Here is a 22,009-nt window from a genome sequence, read left to right as displayed (position 1 = left end):
AGTCAGAATTGGGGTGAGTCTTCAAGGTCAAAGCACCATCAACACTGAGAAATACACTATTTGTTCTTGATTTTATTACAGAACTCAATGCCTAAGAAAATTTTTCTCACCATCGATTGTGGAATTAACAGTGCTCCTGAAAATACAAGTTTTGAATTGCAACATTTATAATACAAGCAATTATACATATCTAATATAAACAAAGCCCATGATAAAGGAAGTGGCAGAACAATAAAGTAGAATAAGGACCCTTGAAATTTTAGTATGATTATCAAGAGTGATGATAAAATATCTGCATGATAGTGATGTCTTATGAAGAAACAAATTTTTGTTATACAAAAAATCCAAATGAGCACATGGTATACAGATGATTTATGTCCTTCTCTTCCCTACATGGGAGTGATATCTATAAAAGTTCTCATAATTCTTGTGGAGATGCTTGAGCAATGTTGCACTTGTGGAAGGAAGGGTCACACTGAGATGGTTAAAACTGTGTTGACTGCATATGCCCAGTAAATGGTAGATAACATTCTCAAGTATCACCTGTAAAATGAAAATTCAGTAAATAACACTAATAACAGTTAAAACATTAACATCAAAAGCATAGAAACTTCCGTGTCAAAATCATAAAAACAACTTAGAGTAAATTGTTACCCTGAAACTTTTGTTGCAAATAATTCCTAGCATTAAAACCAATGACAATATTCCAGCCATAGTCATACCCCAAACTTATGCAAGGTTAAGTTCCAGAACTCCTCACGCTAAGCGAACTTTCGCATAAGTTTGGTAAGGTCTCTGAAAATGCTAATAACTGCTTATTTCTAGAGTTTAAACACTAAATATGACCCTAATCATGCTCCTAAAGTATTAAGATAACTTTTAAATGAAATTAAAGTTACTGTAAAAGTTAGCTTAATACATTACCCTTAAAAAAGAAATAAATGGTTGACATAAAAATATAGGAATGTGAAGATTGCACATACTATTTCTCTTTCTCCCCCTTCCGACCAATCTATTTTTAGAAATCTTCTCAACTTCGTTTCTAAGAACTACTTTATTCTAGTAACATCTCTTTCTCTTTGTTCTGAAATGATTTTCCATGAACAAACAAGTGTTTTTTATTTGGACTGCGGTAATGCAACTCTTAGTTGTCTGTATGTTTTAGAACATAATATTTACAACAACAGCGCATTTACAGTTCATAGATGGTACAGGTGAAATTAGATCAGTTTAAAATTTTCTATTGTACAGGTAAAGACATACAGAGAAATAGTAATAACTTGTAAAATATGTGTGAGCGCTAACTATGAATGAGAGAGAGAGAGAGAATTGTTGTCCTTACGTTAAGAGAGTGAAATTATTTATAAATTATTATGGAGAGAGAGAGAGAGAGAGAATTACTTAGGAATCCTTTTATCCATTATTGGCAACATTCCCCCATCCTGTCACATAAATTAGACATATTTGACAGCTTTGCCCTCGAGCGAGTTTACAAAAGACACGGGAATGATATTTGTTTGTTTAAAACATGTACCACATACATAGTATAAATTTTGTAATTACAGTTATATTATTATTATTATTATTGTTATTATTATTATTTAATATTATTAATATTTGAAAATTAGTACTTATTATTAGATAAATAAATAAATAATTAATTCATCATACAGAACTAATAAACATTTGTATACAGGTGCCATAAAAATTCTCTCATCTCAGTAAGAGAGAGACAGAGAAAGACTATTTTTATTACTTTATATTATTTAATTTACACATAGTTAGTTAGTTATAAATGATTTGTTTAACCAGACCTCTGAATTCGAGCAACTCGAATTGCGCAAGTTCTGGGTATTACTGTATACATATATACAGTAAACTGCTGGGTATTCATGACACTGACATGAATAGTAAAACATTTCTAAATAGTGACTCCTCTATAAACAGAAGGATTAGGTTCCTGAACTTGTATAAGTTCAAAATTTATGTAAGTCACAAAAAAGCCCCTTAAAAACATCTTTAACCCTACTCACAGTGTTATATAAAAACACACCACAGAGGAAATGTAACAGCAGATGCTATGTGTAACTTCCTTAATTATGTTTACATGCATGGTGTATAAAAATAATAAACACATAATGCTCACTAAATGTATTTTAACTACACCTACACTTTTCTGAATAGTAGATAAGAGGTAATAACCAGCTTGGCTTAACAACTGCATCATCCAAACTTATACCACAACAATCAAGTCTTCCATACATCTCCTAATATATATATATATATATATATATATATATATATATATATATATATATATATCACACATTACCACAGGTGAAAAATAAGAAAATAAGGACCTACACCCGTTTCTTATTTTTCACCTGTGGTAATGTGTGATAAATGAATCACGTACAAAAGTGATCATAATCATATATATATATATATATATATATATATATATATATATATATATATATATATATATATATGTGTGTGTGTGTATTTTCTATACCTTTTGGTAACATATAATTGTACACTAATAATCCATGTACAGTCACTCAAAAATGTTTTGCAACATGTTCCAGAAGTTTTCGTTAACCTAACAGTAATTTGTTCTTTTGATATTTACAAGGAAATGTAATTTTCTTATTCGACTCTGGTTATTAATCATACGGTTAACAATATAAAAAAGAATGGTGAGTGAAAAATTCATATTACGAAAAATGACAAAACACTTTGAAAAATTTCACTTCAGATGATTGGGCAAAAGAGTCAAAGAAGAAACTATATTTCAAATCCAGATAAAAGCTTATTGACTAATAAAATAATATTGAATAATCATCAATGAAATTATATATAAAGAAAGAAAGAATTCAACCATTATTGTTGTCAAAAACAAAAAACAAAAAATCTCATAACGTAGTATGTTATCGTGTGACTTCACATTCGGGCAGGAAAGTTAAACTAAACTGTCTCGTCACTTGCACCGATAAGATGGGCAACAGACTGAGCCGCACCACAATCATTAGCTTGCATAAGACTAATGTCTCTATTGTAGATATTGCTTGGCAGCTTAGCGTAAATAAAACAACCATGTATAGAGGGATACAACAACAGAGAGAACAAGGAAATGTGATAAATTCATTGTAAAAAGTGGAGGACGACCCCATTGTTGCACTACTGTTAAGGATCATCATCGGATGATCACTGAAGGAGCTCCGCCTAACTCCCTTGACAAACGGTGTTGCTATGAAGAGAGAACATTATGCTTTCCCTTCAAGTTGCTGCTCAAACCATCCGTAACAGGCTACATGAGACCAAGATATTATTTCATCATATTCCTGCCAAGAAACACTTCATATCAGCGAAACACAAAGAATAGAGGCTAGGGTTTGCGTTATAATATAATCCAGTGGCCGATGATTTCTGTAAGAGTCATCTTTTGCGATGAGGAGGAGACATTCTCCACTGATGAGCATGGTAGTCTTCTTCACTGCTGGCATTTAGCATTAACTAAATTAATGTTGAACTTCTTGCTAGTTTGAATTCTTTAGAAACTTAGATAATAAGAAATAAAAAATAGGCGTTATATATTCAGTTAACTTCATAAGAGGCATCAAAATGACGGGCCTAAGTAGCAATGAAAGAAATGAGAAATTACACATGATAATGGTGTTATATTTATATATATATATATATATATATATATATATATATATATATATATATATATATATATATATATATATATATATATATATATATATATATATATATATATATATATATATGTGTGTGTGTGTCTTAAGACAATTATCTTCTATGTATTACAAAAATAGACGTGAAATCTGTTAGTCTAGTTCAGTATATTTTATGTTAAGTTTCACTAGTTCAAAATATACATAGGATTAGTCATTCAAAAATTTGATTAATAATAATGTGCAAGCAAATCTTTACAAAAGTCATATTTGTTGATGTTAATAAGACTAATAGTTCAACTTATAACAGTTGTAGGCCTATGTCTACAAAGTTCACACATATGAAGGAGATAAAACAACGATAATGATGGCAGTTGGAGATGAAAATATTAAAACATAAGAACAGCGATGACCTCTTAAGTATTATAGTAACATCTTTGAATTAAGTAAAGTATGGCAACAGTAAGCAGTATCAAAAAAAGCCCTGTTTAAGGGAAACTGCAGGTAATTTCTCGGACCCACCACTAATGTTCAGTTGTTTCACGCGCTTACAACTGAGTTGCCAAATAGCACCAGATGTCGCTATTATAAGCTGTTGTCCGAAAAGTTTTGAGGTATGCTGCAAAACATTTTTGGGTGATTGTACAATACACATTTATTAAGACAGCAACAATAATGTCAAAAGTGTCTGAAACCTTCAAAGCATGTGCATTTTTTTTTTTTTATAGATTCCTAAAACCACCCATTTTTCTTTATTATAAAAGTATAAGGCTTAGGCTTAAACATAATAATACAATAATGACGTAAAAAGGTGAAAAAGTGCTTACAAAAGACAATACAGTATTACAGTTTGATCAAATATGGAATCAAATTTTTAAAAAATGGATATTTCTGTAAATGTACTACACTATGAAACAACTTGCTCTAAATGTTCAACTTTTTCCAATGAATATATCTGAGTTTACCTTCTTAACCCTTAAACGCCTATTGGACGTATCATACGTCGACTAAAATTGTCTGTTGGGTGCCAAGTGGACGTACCGTACGTCGACTACAAAAAATTTCAACCTTCGGTCAACTTTGACTCGACCGAAATGGTCGAAAAACGCAATTGTAAGCTAAAACTCTTACATTCTGGTAATATTCAATCATGTACCTTCATTTTGCAACAAACTGGAAGTCTCTAGCACAATATTTCGATTTATGGTGAATTTTTGAAAAAAACTTTTTCTTACTTACGCGACGGCGGTAACTCAGCCGAAAAATTTAATAAATTCTTTCGTCATTTTGTCGTAATTTTTGCACGGTTCTATATTAGCCGTTACATAAAGTTTTATATATGAAAATGTGCGCAAATTCATGTACAATACAGCAAAATACAACCCATGGTTGTAGCTTTTATCAGTTTGGAAATATTTTCATATAAACCACGATAACTGCCAAAATTTCAACCTTCGGTCAACTTTGACTCGACCGAAATGGTAAAAAAACGCAATTTTAAGCTAAAACTCTTACGATCTAGTAATATTCAATCATTTACCTTCATTTTGCAACCAATTGGAAATCTCTAGCACAATATTTCGATTTATGGTGAATTTCTGAAAAAACTTTTTCCTTACATCCGCGCCAGAAATTCTTTCGTCACGTTGTTGTAATGTTTGCATTGTTTTATATTAGTCGTTACATAAAATTTTATATATGGAAATGTGCGCAATTTCATGTAGAATACAACAGAAAATAACTCATGGTTGTAGCTTTTATCAGTTTTGAAATATTTTCATATAAATCATGATAACTGCCAAAATTTCAAGCTTCGGTCAACTTTAACTCGACCGAAATGGTAAAAAAACGCAATTATAAGCTAAAACTCTTACATTCTAGTAATATTCAATCATGTACCTTCATTTTGCAACAAACTGGAAGTCTCTAGCACAATATTTCGATTTATGGTGAATTTCTGAAAAAAAAAAAAAAATTTTCCTTACGTCTGGGCGCGTAACTCCGCCGAACATCTCAGAAATTCTTTCGTCATGTTGTCGTAATGTTTGCATCGTTTTACATTAGTCATTACATAAACTTTTATGTATGAAAATGTGCGCAATTTCATGTAGAATACAACAGAAAATAGCTCATGGTTGTAGCTTTTATCAGTTTTGAAATATTTTCACATAAATCACGATAACTGCCAAAATTTCAAACTTGGTCAACTTTAACTCGACTGAAATGGTAAAAACGCAATTGTAAGCTAAAACTCTTACATTCTAGTAATATTCAATCGTTTAACTTCATTTTGCAATAAATTGGAAGTCTCTAGCACAATATTTCGATTTATGGTGAATTTAAAAAAACATTTTCCTTACGCTCTGCGCTGTAACTCAGCCGAACATCTCAGAAATTCTTTCGTCTCGTTGTCGTAATATTTGCACCGCTTTATATTAGTCGTTACATAAAGTTTTATATATGAAAATGTGTGCAATTTCATGTACAATACAACAAAAATAACTCATGGTTTTAGCTTTTATCGGTTTTGAAATATTTCCATATAAATCACGATAAATAGAAAAATTCGACTTTTCGGTCAACTTTAACTCGACCAAAATGGTCGAAAACTGCAATTGTAAGCTAAAACACTTACAGTCTAGTAATATTCAATCAATTAGCTTCATTTTTCAACAAACAGGAAGTCTCTAGCACAATATTTCGATTTATGGTGAATTATTGAAAAAAATTTTTTTACGTCCGCTAGCATTTAATTCATGCATCATTTTGCGATAATATTTTCTCTGTGTTGCTTTGATCGTTTTAAAATTTGTTATATACCAAAATCATCGCAATTTAGTGTACAATACAACTAAAAAAATTAACTCATTAGCTTTAACAGTTTTGCTTACAGCGATTTGTATACAATTACATACGAGTTTTTTTTTTTTTTCGCTGTCATATATTCCAATATTTATATATGATAATGATATTTTTTTTATTTCTGATGGTTGCATACTAAACTTCAGGCAATGACAAAAAAATGAGCCAAAAATGAACTCTTAATCTTAAAAACTAAGCGTGCTGTGATTTTTTGAAAAAAACTTTTTTTCCGCTTCGGCGCTAACTCACCGAACGCCGCCGGCATACGGGAGACGTTTTTGTAAATAGGGCTTTGGCGTTAAAGGGTTAATAACAAAAAATCTATCGTAATCTGATACATAAAAAATAAATACTTAATACATTTTGACAAATAACAAATAATCAAATGTGTGTAGTCACCAAATATATTAGTGGATATCACCCCACAGGCACAGATGAACAGGTCTAGGTATTGTCCAAGCTTACATTGTATGATGAGCTGATGAGGAGAGCAAAAATCAAGAGAAATTTCTTAATTCTAAACATAAAAAATTAATTGATGACTGACCAATCTATACTGTGCACCTTCTCATCTTAAATTACCGTACAGATTCATGTAGTACTCAGTTCCTAATTTGGCAAAACTAAAAAACAAAGTCTGTCATTTACTTACTGTAAAGTTCATATTTCTCTGTACTCCATGGTCAGATTAAGCTACATTATGCATCAGAACTGGCTACATTTTGCACATAAAAGTTTGTTAATAAATAAGTTTTAACATAAATTGCTATGTTATGCCATTTTGGGACACACATTCAAAACATGGGCTATGATTCACATGCTTAACAAAGTGAGAATTAATGTAAGCTTTTAACTTCGATATCAAGCTAGGGTATAATAGCATATACACACTTTAAGATCAAGAACAAATAAGAAATAAAGGACTGTAATGATAAACTACAAACAAGCAAGAACACTACCAATTTTTCTTAATAAATCTTTCACTAGCTACATGTGGTGTCTGTTTAATGTAGTCCTAGCACATAAGCACTTTGCTGTGAAGAAACCTTGGTGATGAGCAAGGGGGTTGTGTGCTACCTTGCCTTTGTAATGATATGTGTTATGGCTCATGTCAACTGGTGTTTTTCAGCAATTTTTAACCTTTTTGCTTTATTTTTACTATTTTTCACAATTTTCTAAAGCCTTGCTGATCTCTGAACTTAAGTACAAGCTTTATGTATGCAAAGGAGTCTCTGTACATTTTAAGAAAGTCCTTAGTGAACAGGAATCTTTCAAGCTAATACATTTGAGATGAATTATATAATACAATAACCTCATCAACTATAAAAAAAATAAAAGAATTTTAAAGTTTTTAACATACCAACAAAATTATTTTAATATATGCCTTGGGACCATTATTGTTGTTACAAATTTAATTCAATCCAGGAGTGAGTTGGTGGAGTTCTGGGCAGTCACCAATAAAGTTGAGGAGTAGAGATGATGAATGCCATGAAGTAAGTTGTCACACACAGTCTTGGAATTTTCACTGGTAGTCATTTTAAATCTTGAGTCTGTGGGAGACTTACTCTTGATTCTGACCCTATGGATGTGTAGGTGTAATCAACAGGTCTCTTATACCTTCTACTGCCAAACATAATGGGGTAGTTTACACAGGATGGCCTTCAACATTCCCTAAAGCTTGGTCCACCTTTATCAGACAATGAATTTGGCCTCTTGTACACTGGCTATTGATTTTAAGACTGCTGTAAATTATGGTCTATCCTTTTAAGCCGTCTCATCTGTAGAGGCATTTCCCAGATCACAATAGGCGTGATTAATCTTCTGCTGGTAGTTGTATAAATAAAAATAATATATTGGGCATTCCTGTAACTTTCTTTGGGAAGACCATAACAGGCTTCAACTAATAGTATTCTGTATGAATGCTATCACTACTATATTCTCATCACAACTGCTGTTCTTTGCTTTATATGCCTCAACTGGATATGGATGCATCCAGTAGTTAGATCTCCTGAGGTGAAGGATGAGTCCTATATCAATCAGTTGGAATTTAGGGCAACATTTTGTCACCTCATTAATTCCAAGCCACCTGTCTGGCAATGTGGCTACCTATATAAATAGTGGGGACTACAGTATGTTGAGCCTCCATAATGATGTACTCCAGGTAATGAAAAATAAAATGTTCCTTGGGATATGCCTCCGTTGTTAGAGTTTTGGAGATGGTCAAAGAGAGACAATATAATGCTAATACCCAGGTATGTTGCAGGTACAATAATTAGTTACATGCCTAACTCTCCCTGCCATCCTTTTCCCAAACTTGGAGTTGGCTTATATTAAACAGTTAAAGGCTGGTTTAGTTGTCTTGGGAGCTCTTGTTTGTTTGGCAACAAGAGTCTGTCCTGAATGGCTACCCTTAATCATGGTAATATGAACCTCATGTAATCTGCTGATACTAAGAAAGTGGTCTGTGTCAACTGCTGAAGGGTACAGATCTGCCACATTACAAGTTTTAAGAGCAGAATAGTTTTAGATAAGGAACTGTGACTGCAGAGCATTCAACAAGGACAAATGAATCCTCTCTGTATATAGAACTAGTCCCTAGACCCTTCCCTACCTCAGATTATCCTGATCTGAATCAAATACCTTTATTTAGTCAAGGACTGTTTATGTCTTCACTCAGTTCTCTGGCCACAGTAATACTTGATCATTACGTTATGCTTGCTCTGGCAAGTATTAGACCATTAAATAATTGAGATTGTGAAGCTTTATCCCCTTATGGCTGATACAGTTATCCCAAGGGGACCTGTGTAAGTTCTAGCATCCTGTCCAGTAAACTTTTATCACATGACTTTTTAAACTCCTGTGTTACTAAATATATGAAATTCTAGACCCTCTGATTGTGATGGGCCACAATAGTGGAAGGGGAATGTTAGTCTTCCTCTTTTTTGTCTGACCATAGTACTCACCATAGTATGAAATTATCTTACATGGCCGGTTGGGTTCTTACGAGTTGCTCCATCTTTTGCCAAAGACATTTTGACCTTACTCCAATGTCCCAGGTGACTCTATTTGACTCCTGATTTCATGACCTAAGTCGCTTATGTCAATTACCTCAGCACCTGGTTTATATTTTCTTTCTTAAAACAGGAAGGCCTTCCAATCTAAACAGCTACTCAGGTACATATCAAACTGATGAGAGTTAAACAAATAGTATCTCTAAAACTAACAACTATTTTTTAATATAAACCCAACAATTTATACAATAAAATGTGCATAATTCACGACCCACCCCTTCTTGCAGTAAGTCTGGACAATGAAGGGAATGACTTAACTGCTACTGTTACCACTAGAGGTTTTCCCCAAGGGGATACCTGGACAAATGAGGATTCTACTTCCTTTTGCGTCCTGGGAACTGATGACAGCAGGATTAGGTTTACGTAAACTGACGAGTTTGTATTAAAAATGTATCTTAGTTTTAAGTCTCAAACTGCATTTTAAAGTATTTAATAGTCATAAATTACACAGTATTGATGGCATTTGGCTACGTAATTATTACCTTCTAAAAGATGGGGGCATCCTCACCATCCAGTACATTGAACCCATCCCTGACCCAGTCTTATAAGTCTGGTGATATGAGTAAGGAAACTAAAGACAATGTTATTCTATCCAAAAACTGTTATGTCCAGCTGGTTTTCTAACAAGTTTGACATAAGTCTTAGCCTTCATACCACCTGATATAAAAATGTAAACTCTTTGTTGCTTCTATGTTCTGTTTGCCTCCATGAGGGGGAGGGGACTGGGGGTGGAGAAAGTCAAATCTATTACCATTCTCCAGACTCCAGATGTCCTATTTACCATAAAAGTCATGTGATAATTCATTTCAAATCTTAATGGCTGCCTTCTGCAACAATCTGGTAACTTTGCTGTCCACAGGTACAACCTCTTTGAGTTAGCCATTTAAGTCTTGTGTGATTTCTAAAATGGTAATACAGATTGTTCATGTGTAGAGTTGCTTGTCTGCAGACCATCTTACAGATACCATTAAGTCATTGTGTTAACATTCCCCCAGCCTGTGGAAGAAGTATGTATGAAAACCGGTCTGGTGACGATAAAATAGGAGCGGCATCTGCCTTTCGAATGCTCTCTGTCTCCAACAATGATCTCTGTTTAACCTTCATAAAATAAGTAACAGTACTTGAAATTCCTCTGTAATGCCAACCAGTTATGATACAGATGTAACTGTGAACAACCTATCTTGCACCTAGAAACAAAATTTTTTAACTTTGGTTGAAAGGAAAAGTATGCACAGAAACATACGATTACCTTTTTCTAAATACAGTAATAAAATACAACAAAAACTACATACCTTTACATCTGGGTAAACTGAAGTATTCTGAAGACATACAATAATTCTTCCCAAAGCCACATGGATCACTTGTTTCAAGTCTGGCCTAAAAGATGTAAGTGATCCAACAAACACTTCCAGCACGGAGCTACACTGAACAAGCATCTGAAATAGGTAGACTGTTTAGGAGACTTGGACACATAAATGTTAAAATAAATAAAAATAGCAGCTTTCAATTCTATTTTACAGCAAAGAGATAACTCCACATATGATCCAGCCATATATAACTCACAAAAGTCAGAATTCACTAATAAGGATTACGATGAAATATAGATAAAATATAAGATAAATCTCATTTAGTTTCAATACAACTAAGACTTGATTGATGTGGGAGTTTGGTTCCAAAAACAACCCCCAACAAAGAAAAAAAAAGTGCAAATTCATATATAAAATGGCATAGTATACTGTATAGGGTATTTGTCTACATATATATAGTGCATAAGTATGCCCTAGCTAGAATCTCTTGTACATGGGTTAAAATCTCACCAATGAAGGTGAAAGCGTTTTTGTCATTTCCCACTTGGAAATAGGCTTACAGAGATAAGCAAATCTAAAGCATAAGTATTAGTAAAGGAAACTGTGCTAATAAAAAATACACACAGCCTACTCACAAACTCCTGTGCACAGTACACAATATAAATATTATCTACATTATTCATAATATCTGGAAACAGGTACAAGCTACATAAACAGAACTGTTGGTAATACAAATCATGGTAATACAACTATGTGCTGACAGTACAATGGTATTACTAATGGTAATAATGGTGCTTTTTATGTATTCATGTTGAAAGGCTTTATAAATATTATCTAATGCATTTTGGAACTTATATATTATTTTTTTGGAATATCTTCTAACCTTGTGTTTTCATATTCATGTAAGTGAATTCTGCTCAAGTCAGTAATGGCCCAACTGTATGTAACTGGCATTCACATCAGTATACACACCCAGAGTTTATGATTCAGCTGAAAATGAATACATTACTATAAGGAACACAAATTCTGGGCTACTCTGAAATCTATACTGTTTGGTGTAGACTGAACATCACATCCTTTGCTTAAGCCAAAAGGATCTGTCACTCTCTCTACAAAGGGAAAGACAACCTTTCTGTCAGAAGTGGTCTTGTAGCAGAGCAGTGAGAAACTACAGTTAGTTGGGTTTTTAGTTCCATGAAAATAAGAATCTTGTACATGAACTTGATACTTATGAATGTGTAGACCCAACTGGTTTTCTCCATTTTTTTGCAAAAACTGTTAATTACTACCTTGTTCTTTTTTCTTTAAGATGCTGGAGAACTGAAAACGTTAATCCATGAGGTAATTGTGGAAACTGTAGCTCCAACTCTGCTGATTACTGTGTAATTCCTGTAACTCCTATATCATTTATAAATCTAAAATTCTTTGACAAAACATCTGAATGACTATGCTTAGAGTAATCATCTGTTCCTTAGTTTGCAGTTTGACTTTTGCAGCACTGTAAAAGTCCTTAGATTCTGGTTATGAAATCCGTATGATTAATCTTGACTTTAGTGCTGCTTTTGACTGTATTAATCATAAGGCCCCTGTAGTCAATCTCAGACTATGGTAAATGATGAATTTTTTTGTCATATTATTACTGAATTTTTCACAGAGTACCACTGATGTGCACTACGGTGACTAAATAAATAGAACCTCTGGTGTTCCTCACAGTAATTATTGTGGCCCATATTACTTTTAATAAAATATCTGTATACGTGGATGAGCCTTGAAAACAAGCTTGACGCTTATGCTGATGATACTACTCTCTGTACACCAATCCTATCTCCTACATGCTGATTAAGCTACCAGATTTATCTTAAATAAATGCATGGTGCACTAACATATTCTCACTGACAGCGTTTCTTCAACTTCATGCAACTCATTTAAAATTTTAGGTATCAGTATTGATTGCAAATTCAACATACCTGGAATATCCCTCTTCAAGTGCATACCGAGAAGTCTCTTTATGATTTCTGGAGACTTGTCTAACCAAATAAAAATGTTTTTACTCTTTTATTCCCCATGTTTTCAATACTGTTTGCCAGTTTGGCCTTCAGCAACTTACTTGTATCTTAAATTACTTGGCAAAAACTTGAAGCTTAACCAAATTTCTTAAACTTGGTTTTCATATTAATCTATGGCACCATCATTCATACTAGCTACATGAAATTTTTCATAATTCTAATCATTCTTTGTATTCAGATCTTCCCAATATATGCCCGGTGCCACACATTACTGGATATACTGTTACTCCTGTCTGGCATTTTCTTGTGCTAGGGTAAACACTACAGTTGTCCGTATGTTCTATGCCTGCTGTGACCACTTTTTGTTCCTAATCAAGTGGTAGGCTTGCTGGAACTTCAAATGTTCAAACTTGAAGTAAATTTTTTTTGTTTTTGTTTAGCAAGTAGACATCAGCCCCACTGCATAAATTATTTTAATACATCTACAGTTTATTCTTTGCTTCTCACCTTTTCTTTTCCATACAGACTCTTTCCCTATTGGGACTCTTGGGCTTGTAACACTCTGCTTTTCCAATAATAATAATAATAATAGTAATAATAGAGATACACAATGCTCACGTATATATAGCATATACAGCAGGCAGGTGGTTTACAATTGGTGGGCTGGTCAGTGGAGTGGATTTTGATTGGTTGTGGGTTGATGATGAAATTGGTCCTGGAGGCATTGCAGTCTTCTAGACCTGACCATTGTTGCCGACTGGAGGTGGGTGTTGGCTCGGGTGCCCTCCCTACTGGTTCTCTCTCTCTCTCTCTCTCTCTCTCTCTCTCTCTCTCTCTCATGATGGTGAGGAGAAATATAGTTTCTTTCAACATGTTGATGCTTGTTTTTTTTTCTTAATATATGGAGTACCTCGAGATGCCATAGGTGTTGTCAGTCTGGTGTTTGGTCTAAAATTTCTGTGTTCTTTATAAGCTCACCTCTTTTAGGTCTTTTGTTATGCTTTTGTATATAATGGCTGAAGATAGCCCGTTCTTGAAGGTGGCACGACACATGCTTGGAGAGTTTGGTAGTGGTCATCCCGATATGTGAGTAGTGGCATCCTTCCACCGGGCACGTAAATTCGTCGGTGACACTACTACGCTTCAGAGACATTTCTGAGGGTGCTGGGTTGTTTTTAAGTAGTAGCTAGCTTGTTTTCATAGTTTTATGATAAATTATTAGGCTAATCTCATCCCCTTGCACAACAGGGGAGACATTTTCATTTATTATTTTCCTGCGTGCCTTCTCATCCTCTAAATATTATTGTGCATTTAATTTCTGTAGAAGAGTTTTATGGACTCACTTTGGTCATTATTGGTGTCTGTCGTACTTTTCTGGTACCAGTTATTTATGGAATCTCAGGTTTGTTGTTCGACCATACAATTTGCAAAATTATTATTCATGAGAATTTGTGTGGACCTTTCTAACTCCTTCGTGGTTTCTCTCCATGTGGAGCAATGTGTGGGGGCAATGGATGAAGACATCCACCACAGACCTTTCATACCTGTCTGGGCATTCACTGGACTCAAAGACGACAATGAGGAAGATCTTGAAATATTAAGAAGGACTTTCAAAGAATGTTCTGTCCTCCACTTCATGTGCAAATGCAATGTTGATGGTGCCCTTCCCTTCCTGGATGTTTGTGCAAAGCAGACTCCAATGGGTTATACCACCACGGTTTGTAAAAAGCCTACAAACTCAGGTCTATGCCTTAAAGGGCTTAGTGAATGCCCAGACAGGTATACTGTAAAAGGTCTGTGGTGGGTGCCTTCATCCGTTGCACCCTCACACATTGCTCTATGTGGAGAGAAAACACAAAGAAGATCAAAAGGTCAAAGCAAATTCTTATCAACAACAATTTCGCAAATTGTGGAAAGTACAACGGACACCAATAACGACCAAATTATATGCACCAAAAATGTTTATAGGATGAGAAAGCACTAGGGAAAATAATAAATGAAATGTCTTTCCATTGTAGAAGAGGATAAGATTAACCTTATACCATAATTTATCATAAAAGTAAGAAAATGAGCCATCTACTTCTTAAAAACATCTTTGAAGAGTAGTAGTGTCATCTACAAATTAACATGCCTGGTGGAAGCATGCCACCACTCATATATTAAGATGACCACTACCACACTCTCACAACATCTCTCCTGCCACCTTCAAGAAGGGGCCATCTTTCACCATTATATTCAAAAGCAAAATAAAAGATCTGAAAGAGCTGAGCTTATAAAGAACACAGACATTATAAACCAAACACCAGAGCTATATGAGGAAAAACCAAGCATTAACACTGAAAGAAAGAAAGAAACGAGAGAGAGAGAGAGAGAGCGCTAATACCCACCGCCAGCCAGCAATACAGGCAGTCACCAGTTTATGCCGTGCCGTAAACCGAAAAATTGTCAAAAATCCTAAAAAAAACCTTACTTTTCATGCTTTGGGTGTATTGAAAACGATGTAAACTGCATTTCTGAGTCCAGTCCCGTGTCAGCCGGTGAAATTCCATTACAGCACGAATTTCTAGGTATAACCTTGCTAGATATACCAGAGAAAAAGAGCTTTCAGGAAAGCTGGGGTTACTACCCCCAGTCGAGCGTCTTCTAGGAAGGCGTCGGTATAAGAAGGGGTGAGTGAATTACCACTACCACGGAAACCTACTCGAAAGATCTCTCCTTATCAAAATCCCCCCGAACAGAGCGGTGAGCCGTTACAGCCCCACACCAAACACCCGCCAGGACGGCGACACCAGCGCCACCTACCTCATTCCATTTTCTAGCACGTGAATCTACGGTTTATTTTGTGTGCTCTTCCATCATTTTGGATTTTTTCTGCTTCTACGATGGCGTCGAGCAGCTTTACCATTTCCAAGTTAAGTACCATCTTCTTGTGGGGTTTTGTTCTATTTTTTGGCTGTTATAGTCTCGTATTTTCATAAATATCGAGATCTTATTATGTCGCCACGGCGTCCCCAGCCAGCCATGTCGACCGCGAGGCGTCTCCTTCTGTTCTTTTCAGTTGGTGTCGTCTCCTCGTCGTTATAGATATTTTGCCCCCATTGGTTCCCTTCCTGGGGGTTCCTTGCGGTGGCTCCCCCCTCTTATGAATTACGATCATTGGCCTACTGGCCTTTGTGGGAGTGATGCCCCGTCTAGGTCCCCCCCCCAAGTTGGGTTCCTATTGTTTTGGTCTTACTAGGCTAATTAATTTTGATTGAAGATGGTGCTCTCTTGTAGTTTTATTTTTAATTTTATTGTTTTTATTATTTTATTGAGTGGTTTACCTCGGGTGCTGGCGGCAGCCTCAGATCTAACCGCTTCCCCGTGGTAGGCTACGCTCTCTGTTGAGCACATTTTAGTTTTTATGAGTGTTGGTTATCTTGTGGAGTAGGCTTGTTAGCTTCCTTCCCTTTGCCCTGGGTGGGGAGTTCAGGTTGAGGGAGTTTTGTTGCTGTTTTCCTCCGGGATCGTTTTTCGGTGGGCAGAGTGAGCCCCTTGGTTCTCTTCCTCCAATTGGGGGGAATCGAGTTCTTAGGATGTGTTTCCTCTAGGCTAGTCGCCCCCTTGCCTGCCATTCTCGATCCCGGCTGGTTCTCGGCTCAAAATTTCTCTCCCAGTTGCTTCCCCCTTCCCTTTTACACTCCTCGTCCTAGCCTATACTAAGGTTAGGTCCATATTAGGCTTCGCCTAGGTAGGAGTCGGGCTTCGGGTTGGTTGCTTCCAGTCATATTGCCCCTCCAAGATTCATGGTCTGGGAGGTATGGTGCAGTTGAGCGGGTGAGCTTCTCCCCGTCTCCTGTTCCTTCCTGGTAGCCTACTCCTCCTCCTTACCTCCCCCTCCTCCTCTCCAGCCTTGCTCTACTCGTGCGGGTGACGCTAGATGGCGTTTTCTCCAGTTCGGGACTTCTCTTGTTGGTTGAGGATTCGCTCCCTCCCATATTGTTCCTAGCATCGCTGTATTGGGGTTGGTGGTTTGTTTACTCGAACCTGTTCGAGTCACTGTTCGTCTCCCCGTCGGTTTACGTTGACACGGTATATATATATTGCTTCACCCTATGTTATGAACATATGAGCATTTTACCCGTCTCGTTCTCCGGCGGGGAAGTAAGGGCGGAAGGTTTTTCATTATAGGGGAACGGATCCCTCCGTCCTCTTCAGTTCTTACCATCACTTGTTACTGTTTTTATTTTTAGATAAGTCTGTTATCTACAGGAGTACTCTCCTTTATTCATTATATATAAATTCGTGAGTCCGGTCCTATACCAGGGGTCTCCGCCGTTATTTTACTGGCAGCCCTTATGGTTAGTTCCTGGTCTCTCTCCCCTTCATTCCCCGGAGTACTCCGGGGTCTGAAATCCTACCTTCCACTCTGTGTAATTTAGAGCTTATTGGCCCAGTTTATGATAGGGAGTTCTTCTCCGCCGGAGTATTCCGGTTGCAGTTGAATTTCCCGGCCTCGCCAGCTTTAGTTTGCTTAGGGTGGGAGGTTCATGTACTTTTCTACTTACAGACTGTTCGCTGTGAGGAGCCGGGGTGCACCGCCTCCCTCCAACAACCCTACGGTCACGTAGTTTGTCGGACCCACGCTGGTTGTGCGGTCCGCCTGGATGACCTGATTGTTTGGCACCCTGATGGTTGTGAGGTTTGCTTTGCTCTCTGCACAACTGTCCAGGATGAGTTGGTAAGTGACAGTCTTTACATTACTCTTGCTTTATGCTCCTCATATTGTATATTATACATTGTCTATGAGGTTCCCGGAATGGTTTTCGTCCTTAGCTAATTGTTGGTTTTCTTACAGGCGGACGAAACTTCCAAGAAGTCTGCCTTGGAATCCCTCCGGGCCTGGGTGGCTGGGTTTGGAAGGAACGTTCCGTCGGGGAAGCCTACGTCCTCGACGCTAGGTTGAGGGACTTACTCTACCCCGGCGCACGGGTGGCGGCCGCAGTGCCTGAAGATGTGGCCACCCCTATCATCCAGCAGATCCGGGATGAGACCCAGCCACCCCAAGCGGATATCCTCTACGCTGAGGTCTCGGAGGATGTTGCCGCCATTAATCTTGACCTAGAACCGATGACTGTAGAGCAGGACCAGGTGGTAAGTGGTGAGGTAGGTGAGGTTGTTGGGGCGGGCCCCCCTTTATTTGACTCCCCTGCTTCATCTGTTTCTTCTTTTACAGGCTTTGTGAAGTCTTCCTCCTTGGGTGATAGAGCTCCATCTGCTATCCCCAAGTTGAAGTTGAAGACTTCATGGAAGGCGAAGGGCTTCAAGTCCTCGTCTTCCAAGAAGGCATTGCCCTTCCCCCCGTCGAAGGCTAAGGTCTCAGGACCTGTAGCCTCCGGGAGCAAGTCTGGTTCCTCCAGCAAAGGCGCGAGTAAGAGGGCTGCAAAACCAAGCCCTCCTCGCCAACCTGCTTTCGATGCAGAGGCCTTTGCTAACCAGCTTTATAAGCGTTTTACGGAGGACCTGGATTCGAGATTTAGCGAAATTTCGGAGAAGCTGGCCAGTCATGATAACATACTGGCGGGAATGGCTCACCCACCCCCAGCCGAACCACAGTATGTTATCCCCGACACTGCGGACCTCCCGCCGTTCGATGTCGGAAACCCTTGGCGGTTCGCTCTCCGGGCCATCCAACATGATGGCAAGCTGACTCTTGATGGTCTTGGCACGAGACGGTTGGAGGAATTGGAGTTCTTCCCCCCCGATCTCCTGCCCCCTTACCCAGGCTTCGTGAGGCTCACGGAGGAAGCCTGGATTAGGTCAGACAAGGTTCCTAGGGAGACTGTCATCGTCCCTAGGGACCAAGCTCAGTCGGCTCTCCTGCGCACTCTGACGGAGTGGCAGGCAGATAACACGAAGTTGACTCCTTTCAAGGGGAACTTCACCATGTTCACCCTGGGAGACAACCTTCCCACTCCTTGCTTGGACAAAGTCGCTCTGGCTACGGCCCGAGCGTGCTTTGAGGGCATTCCGGTACCTCAGCTAAGGGAGACAGACCCTACTTCCCTGGTATTCCCAGGAAGTAACGAGTTCTGGACAGACGCCCCGTCCACTTTCACGGTCGGGAAGCTGGACCCCCTCTGCGCCTCCACGCAATTTAGCGAGCAGCTCCCCAAGCTGCCGGAAGCTCTTTTGAAAGCGGAGTTTGATGCTCGGGTTAAGTTAGCCCGGTCGTTGAACTCCGTATGCCTTACTGAAGCTACTGCCGTCTCCTGCTCGGACGAGCCCTTCTTTCAGGTTTTGGCGAAGTCCTTGCTGGCAGGTTTCCAGTCTGACTTATCTGAATTTATCATGGCCAGACTGGAATGTAGGAAGTTCATCTTCGCTGATGCAACTATCCGTCACGAGCCTAACAAGCTCGTGAAAAGCTCGATCTGGGGACCTAACCTCTTCCCGGAAGAGGAGGTCACAAGTGTTATGGCCGAGGCTACACGGGCCAACCAAAGTCTTCGTTCTCGCTGGGGTATTTCAGCCTACAAGCGTAAGACCCCAGAATCGGCCGGCCCCCAATCGAGAGGAGGTAAACGCTTCAGGAGGCATAAGAGGCCTCACCACCAGGCGGTAGTCCAAGCCGTCCCGGTCTCGGCAGTGGCACAGCCTTCCACTTCTAAGGCTCACCCCCAACAGTACGTGCTGGTCCAACCAGCTGCACCTCATATGTGGCTCACCGGCATACAACCCCACATATGAAGGCCGTGGTTATTTTCACGGCCTTAACAGGGTTGCAAGGGGAGGAAGGGGCAAAGCCCTCATAGAGGAAAGCCCAATACCACCCCAAGGGGAAGACCTGGACGTGGTAGGGGGAATAAACCCGCTCCCTCCCACTGAGAGAACACAGGTAGGCGGTCGCCTGTTTTGGTTCAGGGACCAATGGACCTTCAGCCCTTGGGCACACAGCATTGTGTCCAAAGGCCTAGGATGGAGCTGGATCAAAAACCCTCCTCCTCTAACCAGGTTTTACCAGCCACCCACACCAATCCTAAAGGATTATGTGACAGAATTGCTCAACAAACGAGCAATAAAGAAAGTAAGGCACCTAAAGTTTCAAGGCAGGTTATTCACTGTTCCCAAAAAGACTCCGATCAGCAAAGAGTGATCCTGGATCTGTCGCGTCTAAATCTCTACATAAAATGCGACAAATTTCGATGCTTACGGTAGCTCAGGTACGGACTCTACTTCGCGTGGAGCCGTCACCACCTCTATCGATCTTTCAGACGCTTATTATCACGTCCCAGTTGCGCGGAACTTCTCTCAGTTCCTCGGTTTCAGACTCGGGAATCAAGCCTACTCCTTCAGGGTCATGCCCTTCGGTCTGAACATTGCGCCCAGGATATTCACAAAGCTGGCGGACACGGTAGTACAGCAACTCCGGTCTCAAGGGATATCCCTAGCAGCATATTTGGACGATTGGATAATTTGGGCACCAACAGTTCGGAGTGTCAGAAAGCCACGCCCATAGTCATCAGTTTCCTGGAGTCGCTAGGTTTCCAACTGAACAGAGAGAAGTCCCGCCTGACTCCGGAGTCCCAGTTTCAGTGGTTGGGTCTCCAATGGGATCTGTCATCTCACACGCTGTCCCTTCCGCCTCCCAAGAGGAAAGAGATAGCATCTCTCACCAGGAGATTCCTCAAAATCCATCAGCATCCCGCCGGTCCCAAGAAAGGGTCCTTGGGTCTCTTCAGTTTGCCTCAGTGACAAACCTGCTATTAAAAGCGAAGTTAAAAGACATAAACAGAGTGTGGCGGAGTCGAGCCAATGTCAAGCTCAGAGACAAGGTCTCCTCTATCCCTCAAATCTTAAAGGCAAGGTTACGACCGTGGGCCTCGGTCAAAGGCTTGTCCAATACAGTTCCGCTTCAATTTCCCCCTCCGGCACTAGTAGTTCACACAGACGCTTCCTTAAGCGGCTGGGGGGGATATTCACCAAAACAAAAAGTACAAGGAACGTGGTCCACAATGTTTCAGCAGTTCCATATAAACACCCTGGAAGCTATGGCGGTATTTCTAACTCTGAAGAAAATCCGCCCCAACCGGATTCATATCAGGTTGGTATTGACAGCGCAGTGGTAGTTCATTGCATCAACAGGGGCGGCTCCAAATCAGGCCGAGTAAACCAAGTAATGGTTGCTATCTTCTCCCTGGCGAACAAGCACGGCTGGCACCTGTCAGCCACCCACCTAGCGGGGGTACGGAACGTGGTGGCGGATTCCCTGTCCAGGAATGCTCCGTTGGAGACGGAGTGGTCCCTGGACGTGGAATCTTTCAAGTGGATTTGCCGCCAGGTTCCGGGCCTCCAAGTGGATCTGTTCGCAACGGAGAGCAACTTCAAGCTCCCCTGTTATGTGGCTCCCAACCTGGACCCTCAGGCGTTCGCCATAGACGCAATGACAGTAGATTGGAACAATTGGGAGAAGATTTATCTTTTCCCCCCAATAAACTTACTGCTGAAAGTTTTACACAAACTCAGGACATTCAAAGGTCAATTAGCCCTAGTAGCTCCCTATTGGCCGAAGAGCAATTGGTTCCCTCTTCTTCAGGAACTGGGATTACGGAGTCTGCGGATCCCCAAGCCCATTCTGACTCAGACAGTACAAACCAAGACTGTGTCAGCTTCCTCAAGAATTCAGAATGCCCTAGTTTTATGGACTTTATAAAATTCGCAGCTCAAAAAGGAGCGAACATTGACCCTGTCAACACTCTGTTTTTAGAATCAGATAAAAGAGATTCTACTATTAGACAATATGATTCAGCAGTCAAAAATTAGCCTCCTTCCTAAAAGCATCTGAAGCCAAAATCATGACAGCTAATTTAGGAGTTTCCTTCTTTAGATCATTGTTTGAGAAAGGCCTAGCTCCGGCCACTATTACCACAATCAAGTCAGCATTAAAGAAAGTATTTCTTTACGGCTTTAAAATCGACCTCACAGATTCCTACTTTTCATCTATCCCCAGAGCATGCGCTCGTCTGAGACCAGTATCACGCCCACAGTCTGTTACGTGGTTTCTCAATGACGTCCTTAAGTTA

At 39.1% G+C, this 22,009-nt stretch overlaps 1 protein-coding gene across 1 annotated transcript in view; it reads right to left on the bottom strand.

The window, feature by feature from the left end:
• Nucleotides 1-59: 59 nt before the first annotated feature.
• The window catches only part of LOC136853966 (uncharacterized), a 222,665-nt gene continuing 200,715 nt past the window's right edge, over nucleotides 60-22,009 (bottom strand). Inside the window, exons 13-14 of the mRNA XM_067129883.1 lie at nucleotides 10,927-11,070; nucleotides 60-543 (exon numbers count right to left, since the gene is read on the bottom strand). Of these exons, the coding sequence (XP_066985984.1) occupies nucleotides 373-543; nucleotides 10,927-11,070 (315 nt within the window). The 3' untranslated portion in view covers nucleotides 60-372. The remainder of the gene's footprint in view (nucleotides 544-10,926; nucleotides 11,071-22,009) is intronic.

Source organism: Macrobrachium rosenbergii, chromosome 28 (assembly GCF_040412425.1).
Source record: "Macrobrachium rosenbergii isolate ZJJX-2024 chromosome 28, ASM4041242v1, whole genome shotgun sequence".
Classification (NCBI taxonomy): Eukaryota; Metazoa; Arthropoda; class Malacostraca; order Decapoda; family Palaemonidae; genus Macrobrachium; species Macrobrachium rosenbergii.
Note: the sequence above shows the minus strand (reverse complement) of the source record. Positions and strands in the feature narration are given on the sequence as shown.